This window comes from Elaeis guineensis, chromosome 10, assembly GCF_000442705.2.
Source record: "Elaeis guineensis isolate ETL-2024a chromosome 10, EG11, whole genome shotgun sequence".
Classification (NCBI taxonomy): domain Eukaryota; kingdom Viridiplantae; phylum Streptophyta; class Magnoliopsida; order Arecales; family Arecaceae; genus Elaeis; species Elaeis guineensis.
This window is the reverse complement of record NC_026002.2, coordinates 32,051,388-32,072,197: the sequence shown is the minus strand read 5'-3', so window position 1 is coordinate 32,072,197 and position 20,810 is coordinate 32,051,388. Positions and strand designations below refer to the sequence as shown.

Genomic DNA, 20,810 nt, shown 5'->3' with positions numbered 1-20,810 from the left:
TACTCGTATCCCTAAGAAAGGAATCAAGGATCTCACACGTCTCAAGACAAAATCAGGACTTCCAAATTGGCCAGAATAACAAGTCTTTAACATGATTCCTCTCCCGACTCCCTGATCTTTGATGATACTTGGACAACGCGGGAAACTTTATTGTTTACTCCTTATAAAGTTGGAACAAAAAAAAAAAAACTCACTTGTGAAAGACCAAAATCATTCATCTACAAAATCATAATATGGTAGCAGTTTCCAATTTTAACTGTGTGATAGACCAAAATCATACAATATTGATACCCCTATGAATATGATGGTCATATTTCAGAACCACGAGAAACTTTATAAAATGCAACCAAGTTTGCAGTCAAATATATACATACATATCTGCCCGTAAACCACTCAGTGCTGATCATCAGACAGTAACCATCTCATATAAGATGTTCCATCATCCAGAGAAGAAACTTGTCCAGGGGGAACTACCCTTTTCCGCTGCAAAGTCTCGACAGACAAATATTTCCTCTTACGCCCACCTCTTGGCCGGGAGCGCAGATGCTCATCAGTTTCGAGAAAGTCACCCTGCAATCAGAGACACATCAGATTAACTCCAATAATGATGTCAATATCTAGAAGAATAAGCCATATTTTGGTTTACAAATGCCTGATAACTGCCAAATTCTGCAATTAACTATTCATGGAAGCATGAAGTGAAAGGAGTGGAAAACTTTGGACAACTATCATGATCAAAGTTAAAGAGAGGCTTGCAAAAGTTTTAGATACTTATCTTCACCAAAAGGTGAAGTAACAAGGCACTGAAAGGATAGACTCAGATCATACTCATAACAGTCAAAAAGTAGCAAATTGTTGTTGAAAATATCCAGACTGATCCATAATGATTTCACCATTCAAAGAACATTATACAAGAAACCTCATCCTCATATACCACAGAAGGCTCGCTCAAACAGGTTCCACTTTGCTGTTGGTTTTGAAGGCCAAGCAATCCATGAGATAATGTACCCTCATCATATTTCACCTCCATGCATGCAATGAAGATAATGGAAAGAAAAAAAACAAAAGGGAAAGGAAAAGTTACCCGATAACTTACTTGAACATAAACATGAACACCAGATTTCTCATGGTTATCCCTCACATGCTTGTAAGGGAACCTCTTCCCACATCCAGATATTCGACATGCAAATGGGCGAAGTTCTTGATGCACAGCCTTTATATGCAGATTAAGATTTGATCTCTGCAAATGAAAACAACACAAACGAAATTACTAAAAAGATACAGTTGATAAATAACCAGCATCAACACTTCAAGAAACCATGTGTGCAGCATGCTGAGAAGGCTTGCTGGCATACTCAAGCCCTCGAAATAGAGCAATTGAAAATACAAAGTTATCCAGTGCTGAGCGCAAACTGATCATGCTGCTAGCTTGATGAACCATACAATGATGCCAGGGTGACATTAGCAGAAAATCAGCCTAAATATCTGATAGTTATTACAGAATACATCTTGTGAGCCAACCCTAAAGCTGAAAATGTTGGCCATATTAAAAAAAAAAAAAAGAGAGATGTCAAAATCAACGGGAAATTCTTTCAACTTTAAATCAATCACCCCTAATAAGAAAGACCTGAGTATTGTTTTTCCCTTTCACTAGTGTAGCACACCTCTGTTCCATGTTAAAAATAACTACCATGAGATGTGAAAGTCATCATTAATCTCACCTTTGATTACTATTTACAAAACTATGCAAAAATTAATAGATTACTTATGATCTGCATCTCCTCTTCTCCTGTACACAAATACACTTCATTTATTTAAGTATATGTTTATCATATTTATGAATATGAAAACCAGGAAAGAATTTTCTAGTTTGCTTTGTGATCTTTTTTTTTTCAATTTTGCTTAATGTTTGCCTACATATAAGTTAGATTTTGGTTCACTATTTTTTGGTCTCCAAAGATGAGTTTCAAATCTCTACTCCTGACCATATGAAACAAAAACATATGAATTATAACATGGTTTAAGCATTTCTAGAAAATCAAAAGAAACAACAAAACCATAGAATAAATTTCTGAACCTTACATTTGAAAATGTGTATTGGCAACCTTTGAAGCAACATTTTATTCTCTCTGTCACACCACCCCCTTCATGCATGCGTTGGTGCCGCTTTAAGTTTTTCTTCAGCTGTTGAGTGCCACAGACCTCACACTGAACATATTGGTGGCATGATTGGGTATGAGCTTTAAGACATTCGGTATTTGTAAAAGTTTTCATACATCCAGGTTCACAGCAGATGACCTCCACAAAATCCAATTTAGCTGTAGCAAAGAAGTTCAGCCTCTGACATTGTAAAAACAATAGGAATAGAACTTTTGATGCCAAAGATACATTGGGAAAATACAATCCCTATGCTCCTTGACTATTTAACTCTTATGAACAGAGTCTCAGAAAAAGTGAAAACCAACGACATGGTTCAGTAAAGAAACCTACCATGTGTATCCTCATGCTTTCTCAGCTTTGATGCATACTTGAATGCCTTCCCACACCCTGGTTCCTGGCAAATGTACTGCTTTTCACCTTCACAAGGGCACCCATCTTCATGAAATTCTTTCACATGCCTACTCATGTTACCCTTAATTGCAAACCTGCGGTCACAATTCTCCACTGGACAAGTAAAAAGTTTTCCTTGGTGCTGAAGTAAATGGCGAGTCAAATGATCCTTCCTTCTGTAGCTCAAATGACAATCATCCAGTGGGCATGAAAAGGGCCTCTGCAAGAAGGAAAAAGATTAAAAGTAAGAAACTAACATGCACTGTATAAAACAAGGGTGCTACTAAATATCAAACTGAAATGATAACAACCTTGATAACAATACAAGCACAGGCTACAACAGCAAATCTATTTCAGTAATAAATAGAATACAAGAAGGCTAGTTCCTTGTTTCATCTTCAAATTGACCACATGCCCCTGATGAGTCATCAACTCAATTATGAAGCATAAATAACGGTACGAATGAATCAAGAGTTCAGAAATTAGTGAAGGTACATTTCGCATGTTCACACACAAAAGATGAAACAACTCATTTTATAACAATGGAACAAAAGAACAATTCACGAAGATTAACCACTTCCTGCAAATGACCAATAAATCAAATGTCATGGCAAGACTATAGTATCACACGCCACCTATCTTTAACATGAGACAATTTAGCGGCATCACAAGCTCCCCATAACCATGGTCATTGAACAGATTGTGAAAGGATGAAAGAACAAAAAGTAAACCATGGTAACCTCATAACTCAAATATTCCAAATTAAAAATTGACATAGCAATAACATGACATGATGTCTTAGTAGAACAGTTAAGGGCAAACCTCATGGGAAATGCGTGATTGAGGCTTTCTTGATGGAGCTTCACAGGAGGTCCCCCCATCCTGATACTGGTCCATACAAGATTAAATGCTGCCTCTTTGCATTTTGGAATTCATGGGATCCAATGCTTCACGCAATTTATCCAGGATTTTAACATACGATATTCAAACCTGCAAAATCAATACCTTCAGCTATGGGTATAGCAAATATTAACAAATATTTATTACTTGTCAATGAATGACACTTATATATCCATTGTCAGCTTTTAACCAAATTCAAGAATCCCAAAAATTTCCAAGTGATAATCAAGTTTTCTACATTTTGTATTAATAATTCTGTGTTACCATGAAGATACCATATTAGTTTTTAATTCTGCTTAAATTATAAACATCAAACAATACAGACACCTTAAATTATATATGACAAACAATAAACAATACCTTTTTAAATAACACTAATAGTATTTTTCACAAAACAGATGAGAATAATATGTGCTTCTCAACTGATGCATTTATTAGGTCATCTAAAAACAAACATCTGAAAATGCCTAAGTTCTCCATTATTAATGTAGGACAAGGAAACATAAATAAGTAGACACACTTATACACAAACTCACAAAAGTATGCATTCATATCTGTACCCTAGAAAATAGTTTTCATGTTCTCTGTTAAGGGAATGAATTAACCACAGTATCTGAAAAGATTAAAGCTGAATCTATTAATAAAATTGGGATCATCCCTCTCATATCAGTGAATGCATCCCCACTGTACCAACCCATGAAAGTAAATCATTTCTAAAACATACTCCCATACAACGGTTATTGATGAAATTAGGTGAGTGCCAAATCCAGGACAGGCATGGTTAACAAAGAAATGTGAACCAGCTGACTATCAGCCAAGCAAATACTACTGTCAAGTTGTTTCTGTAAATGCTACAATAAAATTTAGAAGGAAAAATGGTATATAAGAAATTAAATCTATGGCAGGGGAAGCTGCAACCTCAAGAGAGTGGCTTTGCATATGCTGCTTCAGATAAGCTGGTTTCCGGAAACTCGCACCGCACTCCTGGCAAGTATGTCGCAGTTGATTGTTAACCTCCGTTTCTTCATTGCCTTGATCAGTCTGTGCATCTTTCAATTCATCCTACAAAGTTTTCAATATTTAAACAAACAATGAGTTCATAGGTATAAGGTCAATTATCATATACTCCCATTAGACCCAAATTAAAGAGGTTAAAAACATGATAGAATCCCTAAATCCAACAACTGGATTATTAGATTCAACCTTTCACAATCAATTCCTCTTTTCTGCTGCATAGCACCAATAGACCATTTTGAAGCCTCACTACCTTTCATTGGTTCCTCCCTTGTAATCTACTACTAGTAACTTCTATAGAAACATTATTTTAACTTTCCCAGTTTCTTTCTCGTAGAGTAATCATTTTGCTTCATCGTACAAATACATTCTGCCTCTAACCTAAAAGCTTCACATAAATCTTCTTAGCTTTATTTAAATAATTCACAAGCCAATGTAAAACTCAAGTCAGGTATTCAATTTTTTTAACCTAATTTTCTAGTCAAAGTCAGACAATGTATCCATTACCTCTATTCTTATGCTATCACTTTAATCCACGACCTTATGGTGACTTATGATTATAACGATGTGTATAAGCTATACCTCGTGGTCGGAAAGGATGTGAGATCTTATCAGCGATTTCTTCGACCTGCAAATACCGCAATATTCACAATAATAGCGCCTGATGTCTCTAAAGATAGGCTTTTCTTTCTCACTCAATCCATCAGCAACCTCGTTCGCTGTCCCACCACCCAGAGAGGTAGGTTCCACGGAAGCCATCTGAAAACCCCAAGTATCAATGAATCAGTCAGAAGTGTCGATATATTAAGAAATAGTCGCTAGTTTACAACATCCCATAAAAAAGGTCCAAAAAAGGACAAATTTAGGTCGTTCAATTGCAATTTCTAAGTATAATTCTTATGAAAAACTAATCGACTACGAAATTAGATTCTAAACTAAGGAAGTCTCAAAATTGTTTAAGTGAAAATTATACAAAACCTGGAGAAAAAAAGGATTTCGAACCGAAAGATTTGAGAGAAAACAAACATGTTGAGATCTTAGCTTCGAAATCTTTCGATCTCTTTTTCATATGAAATGCTCAAAGCCTCAATGTCTCGATCTCACTGTTCTAAGAGAGAGAGAGAGAGAGAGAGCATACCGCTGAGTCCCCACGCGTTTGAGCCACGGGGAGACTTCCCGAGCAGCGCCGACCGCCGGCCCGGAGGCAGATCGAGGAGAACCGTGAGGGGGAAGAAGTGGCTAGGGTTGGGCCGCTCGAGCGCCTGAAAGGCCTTAAAAACACATGGGAGATAGGAAAATAACCCTAAAGCCTGTCCACCGCTAGATCTGAAGCTAACGTCGGTTATTACAAACGCATGGCAATTGGATTTGCAAAGTCCTCCTGCTATTTTTTTTATTGATATTTGGAGGTTGGAGCAAGTACTTGTACGTCACCCATTCATTTAATCGACTCCCATTATGGCTTCAATCTTTGACGTGTCACTTGAAGGGGCATAGAACCACAATTAATACCGGCACAGCTATCATCTTGATAATATCGCTGTTGATTTTTTAATTTTATATATATTACGAATATATCCTCCGTTATAATCCCATATTGACAAATACAGGAGATGCTTACTCATCATTAGCGGTCGCATACCTTGTAGTTTAGACCGGTCATCCCCCTCAACAGTGTAAGCTTTCAGACTGAGCTACAAAGCAAAACTATCCTTGGCTACATGATTGAAAAAATAATAAATTATTTTTTGAAATAGATTATTATTATTAAATTATTAATAATATTAATTATTATATTTAATTTATACAGATAATATTATAGTAAAATTATTGAAAATCTTGATTGATATATTTGGTATAACAATCAGATTATCGATCATATGAAATCAAATTCTCAAAATATCCTCAATAATTTTATCCAAATGCTCTGTTTCTCTTTAGGATAAAGTTGCCTCTTCCGACGGCAGTGCTGTCATCGACGACATTGGCAAGGCCAAAATCCATGAGGTAGGCCTCATACCTCTCCCCGAGGAGGATGTTGTCAGCCTTGATGTCGTGATGGAGGATCGGAGGGATGCAGTCATAATGCAAATAGGTGAGGCCCTCCGTCACCCCAATGGCGATATCTAACCTCACTTCCCACTCCACCACCGGCCCTCCGCCTCCATGGAGGAGGTCCCCCAAGATCCTATTAGGTAGGTAGTCGTAGAAGAGCAGTCGTGTCCGATGATTCGCCGCCCAACCGAGGAGCTGGACGATGTTCCAATGGCGGATGTGGTCCAGAGCCACAATCTCGCATGTGAACACCGCCACTGCTGCCTCATCACATGTCCAAAATCTCTTGACGGTGGTCAGCACCTCCATGGACGGGATCTTGGCCCGATACACCACCCTAGACCACTCCCACTCAATGACGTTCGCTGTGGTCAAGCTTCTCACCATGTCGATGACATGTCTCCATCCTTCTCCTCGTCTTTGCACCCATCACTATGCTCCCACCTCCGATTGAGTAAAAAGAGCATTGCCACTACCGCGAGCAGCACCGTGATGGAAAGGAGTACCACGATGGCCACATGGGGCGGCCATTCGGGCACCGCACCGGGTTTTGTCACCCTCCCTGCCAGAGAAGCGGGCAAGACAAAGAATGAGGTTGCCTTCGAGATCACCGATGGGGAGCTTGAAGAAGAATGGGTTGTTAGGGAGGCAACCCGAGAAATTGTTGAAGGATATGTTGAGTGCGATAAGGTTCTGAAGCTCGACTAGGGGCTATAGATTGTCAGAGAGGCGGTTGTGGGAGAGATTGAGCACACTGAGCCGGTTCGGGTTGGAGAACTCAATGGGGATCTTGCCAGAGAGATTGTTCCGGCTCAAGTTCAGGGCAATCTCCAGGCCCAGGATCTTTCCGAGACTCGTCGAGATCTCATCGGAGAGCACATTCTTGCTGAGATCCAGGAACTGAAGCTGCGAGGGGGATGGTGGGGGACAAGAGTGGAGGAGCCGCAAGTGGTGCCGGGGGAAAGGGGGGAGGATTTTGTGTGATTTTTTTTAGGGATAATTTTGTTCAAAATTTTTATTGTAATATTGTCAAAGAAGTGATAATCTGGATAGCCACCGCTATCAAAGGCTATGTAGATTGCCAAGATAATTTGGATTATCATTCAAAAAGCATAGCAAATACAACAATACAGTGGGTCCATTTTAAATTGCTAGCAATCTGGATAGATTGCCAGCTACCAAATGCAACCCAAATGGATGTTGAAGGAAACTTCCAAGCACTCGTATGAGTTTAAGGCCTTGTTTAGTAAATATGTTATAGAAGAAACTCACTGACCGAGACCAATCCTCTATTAAAGTGCACCTAAGATGATGTAGCGAGATCACACCAACTGTGAACCTTGGGACCACCAATTCAGCCAGCCACACGGGTGAATTTTGTGCCTGATATCCACGACTAACAAACCTAAATTTAGAGAAAGAGAAAAATATTTTTCTCACGATAAAAAACTAAAATATAGCCTTACGATCTATAGAGCTAAATGTAACAAACTCATATATTTCGACTAGCAATCTACGAATTCAACCTTCAAATAATAGAGGTATGAAGAGGACCTCCAAGATAAGCAAGCAAGCAAGAGTACAAAAACACTTAAGAGCTCTCTCTTTGCTCTCTCGACTCATATGATTTTTTCTTTTTACTATTCTCAAAGTTTCGCCTAACTTAAGTATCGGAGGATCCTCCACTGGAACATTCTCGATGAATGTGGACTTTCCTTGCAGATATCCTCCAACATCATGGATCTCGACCGTCATTCTATTCCAGCCACATCCGTACTTCTTCGGAGTTTTGTGGCAACAAAATCTTTTATGGAGCTAGGAAGCATGTTCTAGGCCTCCAAAAATACTTTCAGATGGTATGTTGATATGTAGTTAAAAATGTGAAAGTTCTTTTAGTTTTGCTAGCAAGTTGAAAAAGGTCTATTTGAGATAAGTATTTATGGTTTGAATTGGTGCACAGGTTTTTCTAATCCATGGATAATATAAATATTGTAGATCTTCAATAAGAAGCATATAATTGTGGAAGTTGTAGGAAAGGTCTTTTATGTTCTAAATATTGATTGACCGGGTAGTTACATTCCTTATTACAATATGTAGCACATAACCTGCGCTGCCTTATCCATGTTATAGATATCTGACTTTAATTATGTCAAAGCATAATTGTGACAATGGCACTTTTATAGCGTAGAGAATGTTACGAGCTGACACCACGAATCCGAGGACTGAATTACGGATGGTATGTAAGGGACTTAATTATGCTATAATGTACATACATTATGGATTTTATAGATTTATTTAGAGGATGATTCTATGATGATTATCTCATGGCTTTCTGGTTCACATTGAGAGCATAGACTTCATTCCTTTTTGCAGGATTGATGGAGATTATTGCGACCACTGCAATTTTTTGAGATCTGACATATATGTAGAGAAGCAAATAAGCAATCAGTGCTACCAATTGGATGGCATTGAATATAGTGAACTACATGAGATCTATTTTATTGACATCTTTGGCTGAACTTTCTATCATGCTTTATAATATTTTATTTTCTGATTCTCATTGAGTATCCATTCTTGTTTAATTTAAATCATGTGATTTACCAAAAACAAAAAAAACCTGACTTCAGGGGATCCATTTTGAAACATTTAAAGACTGCGTCTCTTTTTTTCGGCAGCAAATTCCATCTTTCTGTTTCTGTTTACCTGATAATTCAGAACCAGGGAAGAAGCACCCCAAACAGAGGGTCCGCAAATTACCGGATACTGTTTGCCTCCATATCCTTTCCCCTCCCGTGACCATCTTCCATAAGGTCCAGCACCCCGGGGGCCCATCACTTTATACTTTAGTGAACAGCATTCTGGTTGTTTAGAACCCGATGAAGTTGGTGTACAGATCAATCAGTCTTACTACGGGGCTGCAGCAGGAGGGTCGACTCCTTTCACCCCTCCTTGTTCACAGGAGACCACCTCCATAGAGTCTAAAACAAGTTGGATCAAGCATGAGTCTTGCTAAGGTACCCAGGACAATTGTTTCTGGCAAGATGACTGCTTTTTGATCACCAGAAGATTCCCACTCTTTGAACATGATTTCCAACGTGAAAATGACAGTGACCCCGTGGTGGTGGTCATAAGCCTGAGATGGTGCAGATTGCGGTCCACAGTTCAGCTTCCAAAGCTTTAGTCCTCTGAAGTTCTCCAAGTTGAACTCACCGACGGTATAGCAAGGAGACTATTGTCCAGCTTCCCACCGTTAGAAGCTCTGGAGTTGAGACGATGCAACTTGCTGAGATACATCCACGTCTCGTAATCTAATTCAAGGAGGGACAGTGGGAATGATGAACAAAAATGAAGATATGATCTCCAAATGTGCAGGTATTCCGTTTGCATGGTAAACTTCCATGAACGTATGTTTTTTGACAGCACACGTGTTATCATAACTTCAGAACATTTGACAAAGGTGGAAACAATAATGATGGATAATCATATTGCGGTGCTAACTCTATGTAGCAGGGAAGGAAGCCCACCATAGTGTACAAAGACCATCCTGCTGCAGTAATGATTAAAAGAACAGCAGTGAGAATTCAGACACTGGGTCAGAGAAATTCTGCAGGTATCATCTTTATAATAATTTGGGGAAAAATTGACAACTAGGACAGATTATATCAGTTGTCTCTTACAAGACAACTGTGTCCGGTCTCTGTTAATAAAATACATAAATTTCAAGGGCAGATTATCCTGCAATCACCTATCTTCTAACCTTCACCAAGCAAGCCAATGTATAGCACTGTTTGCTTTATAAATGAAGGATACCCCGTATTCCTCGAACTGTGACAGCGTCCAACATAACTAATTGAAAAGCGGTCCACCGTGTTTGCAAATTACAAGCCTATCCATCAACAAAATTGACCACACATAAGGAGCTTGGTCATATCGAAGCCATGAAAAAATTACCTTAATGGGCCTTATGGAGTACTTGCACTGCCAACGGTTTCAGAAATTTGAATGTCCTCTGTTTGACACCAACCAACCAATGTGCACAAACTTTCTAGGAAAGATCATATGTTGCTCAAAAGACTTCTGCAGAATGTCCCCCAAAAACAAATTCTGCAGCATATTTAATCTTTCAACTTGTTCCTGTATAAATTATATGCCCTACTAATTCATCTGCTAAGAATGGCTGGCACAAATATGTGCTTGAGATATTCCAATCAGATGGATTTGCTGCTCCACCCCCACAGTTCATAAGGCGGGCCTCAACCATCAAAAATTAGTGATGCTGCAACATGAAAGAGAATCTAGATAGATGAATGGGAGAATTTCTTGAGAAAAAGAATAATTTACTCTACCATTCCGCTCGAAAGAAAATTACTCATAACTGCCAGGCTTTGGCAATTAAAGGGCTCTACCCTGCATGAACGTCACCTATCATCATGAGGATCATCTAATGCATGAAGCAGCGATGCAACAAAGGGTGTGAGTAGTCCACATATTTATCCCACAACCCCTTGTACTTTTCCATCCCAATCTTCAGCCATGGCTTCATGTTCCCATTGTAGTGCAACACCGCGCCATTCTTGATTGCTGAAGGGTCCACACTTGTATAACCCAACCCCAACACATGCCACTTGGGATCCAATGTCTCAATCAGCCCATAAAAGGCCAGCAGCCCAGGTGGTAGTGACCCGAGCTTCCAAAGGGTGTGGTCAGCATTACGCTCCTGCCAATAGTGATATATGCCGGTCACATTTTTCTTCCGCCACTCCCTCAGATCAATCACATTCATTCCAAATGCCCAACCACAAGCATCAGGATCAAAATGAGCACGGATCAGTGGGTGCGAATAGTTCAAATACTTGTGGAACCTGTGGAATGTCTCCATGCAAGTCTCCACAGCTCCCATCACATTCCCATTCAGGTTGATTGTGAACAAGTCTGTCAAATCCTTCTGGACTACGACATCATCATCAAGAAATACTACCTTCTGTAATGCTGGGAAGACTTCTGGGATGTAGAACCTAAGGTGGTTTAGCATCGATAAGTACTTTGGATTCCTGAATTTAATTGGTGTTTTACCATCCCCACCTCCAGAAAAGTAGAAGTTCTGGGTGTCAGAGTCCTGAAGCTGCTTTAGAACTGGGACGTATGATGCATTAAGCCAGCTGAAATCCTCAAACTTCTGTACCTCCACAGTTGCACCTCGGAAACTGCTCATTGAGAACCAAGCCTTCATTGGTGTATAGTTCACCTCATCGGTGACCAGGTGGAACACAATTTGATCTGGATGCCTGGAATTCATGGCAGTTGAATTGACGACAACCGATGCAGCAAGAATGTTGTCAGAGAAAATACAATAGTGGTAGAGACTGTTATCTCTTAGCTTCTCCAGAGTGTGCTTTCCTTCTGAGAGTTTTCTATGCAGATTTGAGTTTTCAAACCATTCCATGGTTAGACTGACACCAAGACAATACAGGCTTTTCGGGAGTTCTTCAGCAGCTATCTGTCCGTATTTTGTACTCTTCTCGGTCTCAGATTTCATTCTCTCTTCAAGGGCCTGGATTTGACCTTTCATCTTCATGATCATGGTAGCACTGTCATAATGGAATTGTTGGGCTTGGTAGAGCAGAAGAGCCATGTCATGTATTGCTATCTCTACTTCTTCTGCAGTTAATAAGGCCCCTCTGGTGGCAGCCCTGGATAGGAGAACTTGTGAGAGGCGTATCTGGGCACTAAGTTCTGCTGCAAACTGGAGATTGTTGCATTCTTTAGAGATGACAACAAAAGCCTTTGCAAGAGAGATTTGGTCAACCAGTTGCCTTGTGAACGAATGAGCACTCAGCATCTCATCAGTGATGTTAAGACCTTCAGTAAGGCTAGAGCGATAAGATTTCTGCAAGACACTCAAGGAGTTGCAAGAGTAAGCTCAAATGATACGATGAGTATCAAGTGGAACAGATACATCTGCTAGAATAGAATGTTTAGAATATGAATTAGTATATGAATATAATATGCTATAGAAATTGCCATAGAGAAGATGTAGAATTTCAACCTTGACATGACTATTCCAATTTGGAAATATGCAGCAACCAGAATCATATATGATGAGAACTATTTACCAGCACAGCTTACAGTCCACAGAAGTCCCTATCCATGAGAATACATGTCTGTATAGTACATCTGATGCATAACCTCTGCACCAGATTTTAGCATGCCCACTCTGGAGAGCTACCCAAATTTAAGTGGAAGAACAGGCCATACCAATGCACAGGGATGATTAGCTGAGGTATGATGGGAACTAGGAAAATTCATCAACTAGTTTACCTTTCAGCTGGCCATTAAAAAGGGACAGAGTTAATTATGTAATTCAGCTGGACCAACAATATGTCAAATGCTTCAGCTTTTAGCCAAGTGGAGATGGATTGTCTTTCATGTCAACCACCCATGCCTATTGTAATGATGTAAACCATTCTTGCAAGCATTCCCACTCCCAATTCTATTAATGTTCTTGCCTGAAAGGAAAGGAAAATATCATTCTTCACTGGCAAGGAAATGAAATAATTCCTCTCAGCTATATCTGCATAGAGGATGCTTTAGGTTGAGAAGAATAAAGGTTCCCTCCACATAAATATAACCTTCTCATCTTGTCTTCTATTAATGTTTCACTAAATTTCTTTTTCTATTAAATGCTTTGTCAGTTTTGGAATGTTTTTTTAAAAAAGTAAACATGCAATACCTAAATCTCAGACTTATGTGTTGGACATAAGAAGATAGCCTGACTAAGATTGCAGGTTCACTTTAGTGTCCACGTCTACATTAGTATCATCTCACATATGTCGTCTATTACTCTTCGGTTTCCAACTATCAAAATGTATCAACATATTTTCAGTGTTGTCTTTTAAATTTCAACTATAAAATGCAATGACTGAGCAATGTGCTAATGCAAATTTTAGCTTCATCAATCCCACATGTCTCCTACTAGAAAAGTCTTATCTAACTCCAGTTATTCTGTTTATCTGAGCCATGCTTCTCATGTTCATTTCATATCCATCAATGTTAACTAAAGCCTTCGCACCTAAGATGAGTAAATTTGCATTCACATATTAGATTTTAGACTACTGATCAAATGTCCTCTGAATTTCTGATTTGGCATTTACCTTGTTCTCACTTGTTTGATTAACAACAGAACTGCAATTGGGATACCAGCAAGCTTCCAGAATATCTGCAGCTAATCTATTTTAGATAATGGAAAACAAAGTAGCCTAATGCCCCCTGCCCAACTCTCCCTCTCAAAGCAAAATAGCCTGATGTCAATCCATGGTGCATGCCCTAGAGCCACAATCAAGTTTAAACCTTGCAAATCAAGGCCTCTGAATTCAACAGAACACAAATTTGATTAATGTAGAACCAAAATCCAAAGCATATGAACGGACATAAATTTTAAGTTGAAGTATTACATTAGACATCAAACTTGATTTTATCATCCACGTTAAATTATATAGATTTTATCAAGCCTACCCATATCGCAAGTAGTGTGAACTTACAATCCATCAACATGACCTAATCACCATATTAGTTCCTTAAAAGAAAGAAGTTAATTCACCACTCAACCATCTAAAGGAAATGCTAAGCATTCATCAACTGACCAGAAATCTCCCCTTCCCTTCCCCCTTCCCACCCTCCAACTGAACAGAAAGTGAGATCTCCAATTGACAAGTTAAATAAACCATGCAAATGTAAATTTAAACTACTTTAAAGATCCTTATAAGTTCCCTAAATTGTTGCAAATCACTCAGATATCATATGGCCTTTTTGAATGATTCTTAGTATCTTCATAATTTTGCTGTAGATCATCCTTCTTTCATACTTTATCAGAATGCTCAACTAGGTCTGTAATAACCAATCCAATCTAAGTCAATAAATGAGGTGGTCATAAGGGTCTAACAGCTTTCAAGGCCTCTCCAATCCTAGAGTGCTTAAACACTTTTATGTGTTTAACAGACTATCAAAGAGATAAGTGGTTCAACATTTTATAAATTGTTTTAATGCAACATATTGTTCAAAAAGGGTTATAGTGAAATATAACAAACTATAAATACAGTGACTAAAGTAGTTTCAAACCTATTCATTAATCGAAATGGGGTAACCATGCTTTTAGTTTCAGTAGTGAAACCAGGAAGAAAATAAAGTGATAGTGGAGAAAGCTTGTAGAGGCATAAAAGGTGAAAAAATTAAAAGAGATTGAGAAACAGAGAGAGGAAGGGCAAATTACCTTCCTTCACAGATGGGGTACTGAAGCAGCTTCCTTATTATTAGAATAAATACCAAAGCAGGGTGCAACTGAAGCAAAATATCACTTTTCTATCATCCTAGCACAGTTAGGTCTAGATAACAAGACATGTTTTAGATAAGTAAAAACCTTAAATGAGATGAACAGACTATAATTCTAGATGATAAACCAAAAACAAATATGCTAAACACCATGAATGTAATTTTTTTTCATAACATGTGCTATTGATCATTTAAGAAGCTAAGCAGATTAAATGACCACTTAAGAACCTAAGGAGCTATTTAAATGGCTAAGCTGACCAAACAGCTGCTAAACGTTAAGCTTGCTTCGCTGCTCAAGAAACCATTTAAGCACTTACATTAATGTAATTGATCCATAAGAGAAGTTTAAGTTAATTCAAGTGTATCATACCATGCTTATGTCGAATCAGCACTTGGTAGGGCGTATTGAGTGTCAATATACTGAACCAACCTCCTACAAAACATACTGAAACTGTACCAACATGGTACCTGCATGGGGTTCAGCACCTAGATTACGAATCTTGGTTGAGACACTATAGCACACATAGCCATCTTTCTCACTAGCAATATGGACAGACCATCATTTTGCAGTTTCCAATTAAATACCCAATCAAAAAAAATGAAAATTAAAAAGCTCAAACACTTTCGTACCCTTTTCAAGAATATAGGTTACTATAGGCATACCTGACATCTCTTCCCTATTAGCAGAAAATTATCAATCTACAATCTAGCAGCATGAATAATTGATATAGGGTTACATCCTTCACCTCAGATTTTAAAATTATCCCTTTCTTGAATCTTTTCTAGTTCCCTTACTAACTCTTGCCATTGAGCAGACTTGATACAAAACTCTATCTGAATCAAGCTTGATATGGTCCACTAGTATCAATGTTCTATAACATTCATAATGCTTACAAAAGGTGCCACTATGGCATGCAAGAAATGAACATCAGTAAAAGGCAAAGATGATAGAAGACATTGAAATTCTTCAAGGTTATTGCTTCATTAGCTTAATTTATGTTTTTGAAACTAGGATACATTCCAAGGCTATTATCAAGGATGTCCACCTGCTACCACGACTCCAAGATCCAATGAAGGCAGGCAATTTAAGTTGATCCAAAAGAACACAGCCACCCCACAAGTTAGATATTTTTGTGGAAGCTACAACAGTGCCAACTTCCATGGAAATCCTTCTTGGCCAAGTTGAGACATCCCCCCTTAGCATACTAAATGCAACATTGACCACATGTTATTTAAACACAGCCCAGCAAAGGTATCTTGGACCATTATTGCTCATCAGACCAAATCCGCATGGAACTTCAAACTCCCCTGACAACCTTCTTGAGCTGCTAGCAAACCGGTCTTACCAATCACCTTCACGGTGTTCCACATTACATAGGGTGGATAGCATGGATAGTCAAAAAAATCAATGGGTTTTTCAACATCAGACCACTATAGCAGCTCAACTGACCCATTGTGAGAATTCACCAGCTTCAGATTCTCTTTGCACCATAATAAAGGAGGGTTAGACTCAATTTCCATTACAATTGGGAAGCCACAGCTGGTCTCTCTCTAACCTCCTGGAAGTTTTTCCCCCACCTAATGCCCGTCCCTGTTTTAAACTTTGATGGTGCTATACGTGCCAATGGGTATGTGTTACCTATTTTATCTTCAAGATTTCCACAGCAGAATTCTCTGCATCAGGAGCTTAACTCCTCCATCTCTAAATCAGAGTTCAAGTTGCATGGGAGGAAGTGTTAGTTTCTTGGAACTAATTCCAAGACTGTAGGGTAATTAGCTAACTATCACAACATGGAATAGTGGTGCTCATCAAGCATTCAGCATGCAGTTAGACATTTGAGAACTCATCAATGCTATTGAAACTACCCAAGCTTCCCATGAGGCAACTAACCGGTCTGGTTAGCTGGCCAGGAGGCCTCCAGATCTAACCATGCTAGCTGGGTAATGTTCATGCAACCCCGTTCATTGATCATGTGAAAATTGATAGCTGCTTTGTTGTTTCTTCAGGGGTTATTGATGAGGTCTGGCATCCCTAATTACCAACGAAGGAGAGGAAAAAGAAAAGAACATAGATGTAAATCTTCCATATTATTACTCCACCTTAAAGCATGAGGTGATACTACTATCCTGAGTGCTTCAATAGCTTAATCTTACTACCTAATATCGCCCATTCCCATGTTTCAAGCTTCTGCAACAGTAAATGAAGGATAATAAAGAACTCAAACTTTGTAAGCTTCTTTCTATCCCGCAAAAAAGATAAATTTTGTGGTCTTTTGAATAGCTTATCAAGATATAAATAAGAAAACTGAAGTTTACCATCACATTTCACAACTCAAAAGGATCCAAGGAAGCAGCCATGAAATATGGATATTTCTACTTAACCTCAAAAAAATTCTATTCATTTAACATTTTAAATAACAAAAAATTCTTTTTATTTGCACAACTTAAGACAGGGAAGAAGCTATGCTAGCTAGATAGAGGTATTGGTATTGGTATTGGACAATAATACAAGGTCATAAATTATCCCTAAGACTACAAGACTGCATTTTTATGAATCCTTGGAGTTCATACTGAAAATAAAATAAATTATCTCAATATGCTCGCTGTTAACCCAAGTAAAGACAATCAAGGGAAGACCATCGACATACTTATAAAGCATCTAGATATTGATTTTGGCAAAGACATGACTTGTTAGTCTAAATATCATGAATACATTGATCAGCACAAGGTGCAGCCAGCAATTGATGTTTCTATATTTGTATTGAACAATTCCAGCACGTTTCCTTATATGATTTTGTACCTGGTTTGATGCCTATTAGGCTTAGGGGTCAGGTCCTATATACTTCTAATAAGGCAGCCTTTAGATATACTAATAAATCTTTTCGGAGAGAATTTCCTTCACCAAAAGAGGGGTTCTATCCAGTTTGCTTCAATTTGTATGTTGATCTACGAAGTTTGTTCTTGGCGAGCAACTCGCCCTTCATCTTTCTCACTGCATCATATATGTAGTGCATCTAAGATTCCAGAAAGATCAGGAAAATAAAAGCATTCCCAAGAACCTAAATCAAACTGGATCCTAATCAGTTTCAGGCAACATTTATTTAAAAGAAAACAAAGCACCCACGTTGCATGCTCGAAAAATCGAAAACTTTGAATATTCCACACAGAAATAACTAAAAACAGATCAGAAGAAGTGCAAATTTCCTCAGAATTCCAACATCAGACTGATCAAAACATTAGAAGAACTCAAAAGGAATCTACTTTTCGGTGGATGACGCGTTGAGATCAAGATCAGAGGTAAAAGATCTGACCTGGAGGATCGAGGGCACGGATCTCGGCTGCTTCTCGCGGCTGAGCACAATAAGGAACAAGAGAACTCCCAGTCCGGCCACCACCATCCATGCCCACCCCTTCGAGGACCACCGCCTTCGCGCCGGCCGCCGGAGATCAAAGGGCCTCCTCCTCATCCCTCAGAGCCACCGACAGCCGATCCGATCAGAGGCAACGCCTGCTCCACCGGAGCGCATCTCCAGTCCCGAGAAGAACCCTAAATCCCGCCACCCGCTGGCCAACAAGACCACGGAAGGAAGACGGAATTAAGCACCGACAGCAATGGGATGGAAACCCCCGGGAGATTTGGGGAGAAAGAGGTATTTCTAGATCGAATCTCCGCGACGGTTAGGGTTTTGGGATCCGATCGGCGTCTCTTCTTCTTCTTATTGTTGTTAAGAGAAGGCTCGGACCTCCATGGAAGCACGCTCGCGACGATCCCTGGTTTCTACTGAAGTCGGCGGTGATGCCGTGTCTCTCACTTTTTTTTAATTATTTTTAATTATTTCTAAATGACATTACAACGGAGTCCAACGTTGCCAGTTCTCCTCCTTGTTTTCTAGAGGGAAACGGGAAACGGCTTCGTCAAAAAAAAGAAAAAACACCCGTGACCTGAGAGCTTAGGACCACATGTTCTAGCTCCATGTCAAAAAAATATATATATGAAAAAATATTAAAAAAAAAGGTCTCGATCATTTTATTTTTTAATTATTTAATTTCTTTCAAGATCACAGTTGCATCCAACGAGATGACAGTTGTCAAATATGACTATTGAGTAACTATATTATTGTCTGTACAAGCAAGTAATGTTGGAACGTTAATAATCGTCTCAAAAAATAATGAAAGATTTATACATTATTATATTCTCTCCAAGACTCCAATTTTTCCGCCACTCTTTCTTTTTTTCCATTTTTATCTTTTTCCTTTCAACTAAAAAAAGTTAGCCAAGTCTCAAGCTGATGCTTGCCTCTTTGGATCGTGGTTAAACCGTATAAACACTAAGTAGCTTCCCATTCTCCATTTCCTTGATATTATAAAAATATATCTTCCAAAAATTACCTCATCTTAAAGCTAGTATGGAAATCGATTTGATGCATGGAGTATCGGTGCATCACATCGTATACTAGTTTGATACTGATATGGTATGGTGCACATTATTATCAATTAATATAATAAATTTTATCTTCACTAAATCTAATTAGTAATTCAATCTGATTTAGTACTCATTTGATTCATCGGAAGAAGTTTTCTTCTTAAGAAGTAATTTTCTGAAAAATTTATTTTTGAGAATATGTTTTTAATATATTTGATTGATTATGAAAAAATAATTTTTTTCAGAATGATTTATGTTTAGTTAAATATTTATTTTTTAAAAAAAATTATATAAAATTCTTATTATACCATTAATAAATATAAAATCTTAACTTGTTGCTCCTAAACTTTATATAAATAATAATATTATATTTATATAAATATTAATATATTATAATATAAAATTAGATCATAATAATTTATTATATTAATATAATACTAATATATATACATAATATTATATTAATATAAATACTATATTAATATTTTATAGAATCAGTCATAGATCTTGAAAGGATATTTTTAGAAGGAAAAAAAATCATTGGTTTTCATTCTATAGGAAGTCCCAGTACCTATCTTTTCTATAAATTTTTATTTTTTATAAAATATGAGAAATCTTTTTTCATTCGAAGAGTTTTTTTTATTATCTTTCCTCTTAAAATTTCAACCAAACAAGAAGATTTTTCTTTACTTTTCAGGAATTATCTTGTCTATCTCTCCTTCACTTTCCATGAACCAAACGAGTCATTAGAATTTGTTTCTAAGGGGGCAAATTCAGTTCAACAAATTAGTCCCTCTCATGTGCTCTCACACAAGAGTTGAAGAAAGGGACACCAGAGAAGAATAAATTGCCTTAGAAGGCAATTGCAAGATAGGTAAAGATAGGTTGGTTATTGCATCTAGATAAGTACCATATCAATATAAAAAATAGTAAGTGGAAAATGGGGTGAAAATGGATCAGCAAATGTCCAGTCCTAATTGTTTCGATTTATAAAAATCAACCAACATCCATAATCTTAGCTATACAGATCAACTATTAAAAAAATCATGATCGAGTGAATGCAATTATTTCAGTGTTATCTTTTATATTTTTTTAGTTTTACAAATAAAAGAAAGTGAGAGGGATTGCATGCTTAGTTTGAATTAGTAAAATATAAAGCGTAATAATAATCTATCCGCCTAATATATGTTATTAGACTCATATCTGTACTTATATTTATATTGTTAATATCCGGTTTGTATCCATATTTATTTAGAAAACAATGATGATACAAAGTTTAGCTCCAATTAATCTGTAATGATATGCTGGCCAAAATAAGATTCGAAGCGAACATGGATATGTTAATAATCAATTTTCAGCCGTAACAGAAACTTTCTTTCCATGTAATAATAATATTTCAAAAGTCATGTTAGAAAATATCGAGTACCCCAAAAGCATCTGGCAAAGTTACACAGGTTTTTGGGAAATACGCATCTAGGCTCAAAAAATGACTCCAAATCCCTGCAAAGCACCAAAAAAACCAAGATTTCAACCCTTTTTTGAA

General features: G+C 37.9%; 3 protein-coding genes across 5 annotated transcripts; all 3 read right to left on the bottom strand.

Annotated features, from left to right (window-relative positions):
- Positions 1-219: 219 nt before the first annotated feature.
- LOC105052697 (transcription factor IIIA) lies at positions 220-5,794 on the bottom strand. 2 transcript variants are annotated; one of them, XM_010933607.3, is made up of 7 exons: positions 5,603-5,794; positions 5,047-5,223; positions 4,369-4,512; positions 2,491-2,770; positions 2,083-2,318; positions 1,097-1,240; positions 220-570 (listed from the first exon to the last, which is right to left on the bottom strand). In XM_010933607.3, the coding sequence occupies exons 2-7, from the start codon at positions 5,221-5,223 to the stop codon at positions 394-396; spliced, it is 1,158 nt and encodes a 385-aa protein (XP_010931909.1). In that variant the 5' UTR covers positions 5,603-5,794; the 3' UTR covers positions 220-393. The 2 variants fall into 2 exon arrangements, with proteins under 2 accessions (XP_010931909.1, XP_073100513.1); XM_073244412.1 differs by lacking the exons at positions 5,047-5,223; positions 5,603-5,794 and adding an exon at positions 3,373-3,540 and having other exon boundaries at positions 4,369-4,506.
- A 584-nt stretch (positions 5,795-6,378) lies between these two features.
- Positions 6,379-6,906, bottom strand: LOC109506333 (leucine-rich repeat receptor-like serine/threonine-protein kinase RGI4). The gene has a single exon (XM_019853222.1). The coding sequence runs from the start codon at positions 6,904-6,906 to the stop codon at positions 6,379-6,381; it is 528 nt and encodes a 175-aa protein (XP_019708781.1).
- Positions 6,907-10,112: 3,206 nt separating this feature from the next.
- On the bottom strand, positions 10,113-18,669 carry LOC105052695 (probable galacturonosyltransferase 10). 2 transcript variants are annotated; one of them, XM_073244179.1, is made up of 3 exons: positions 18,156-18,669; positions 12,566-13,025; positions 10,113-12,406 (listed from the first exon to the last, which is right to left on the bottom strand). In XM_073244179.1, exon 3 carries the CDS (start codon positions 12,356-12,358, stop codon positions 10,961-10,963), a length of 1,398 nt encoding a protein of 465 aa, XP_073100280.1. In that variant the 5' UTR covers positions 12,359-12,406; positions 12,566-13,025; positions 18,156-18,669; the 3' UTR covers positions 10,113-10,960. The 2 variants fall into 2 exon arrangements, with proteins under 2 accessions (XP_073100280.1, XP_010931908.1); XM_010933606.4 differs by lacking the exon at positions 12,566-13,025 and having other exon boundaries at positions 18,156-18,668.
- Positions 18,670-20,810: the final 2,141 nt, after the last annotated feature.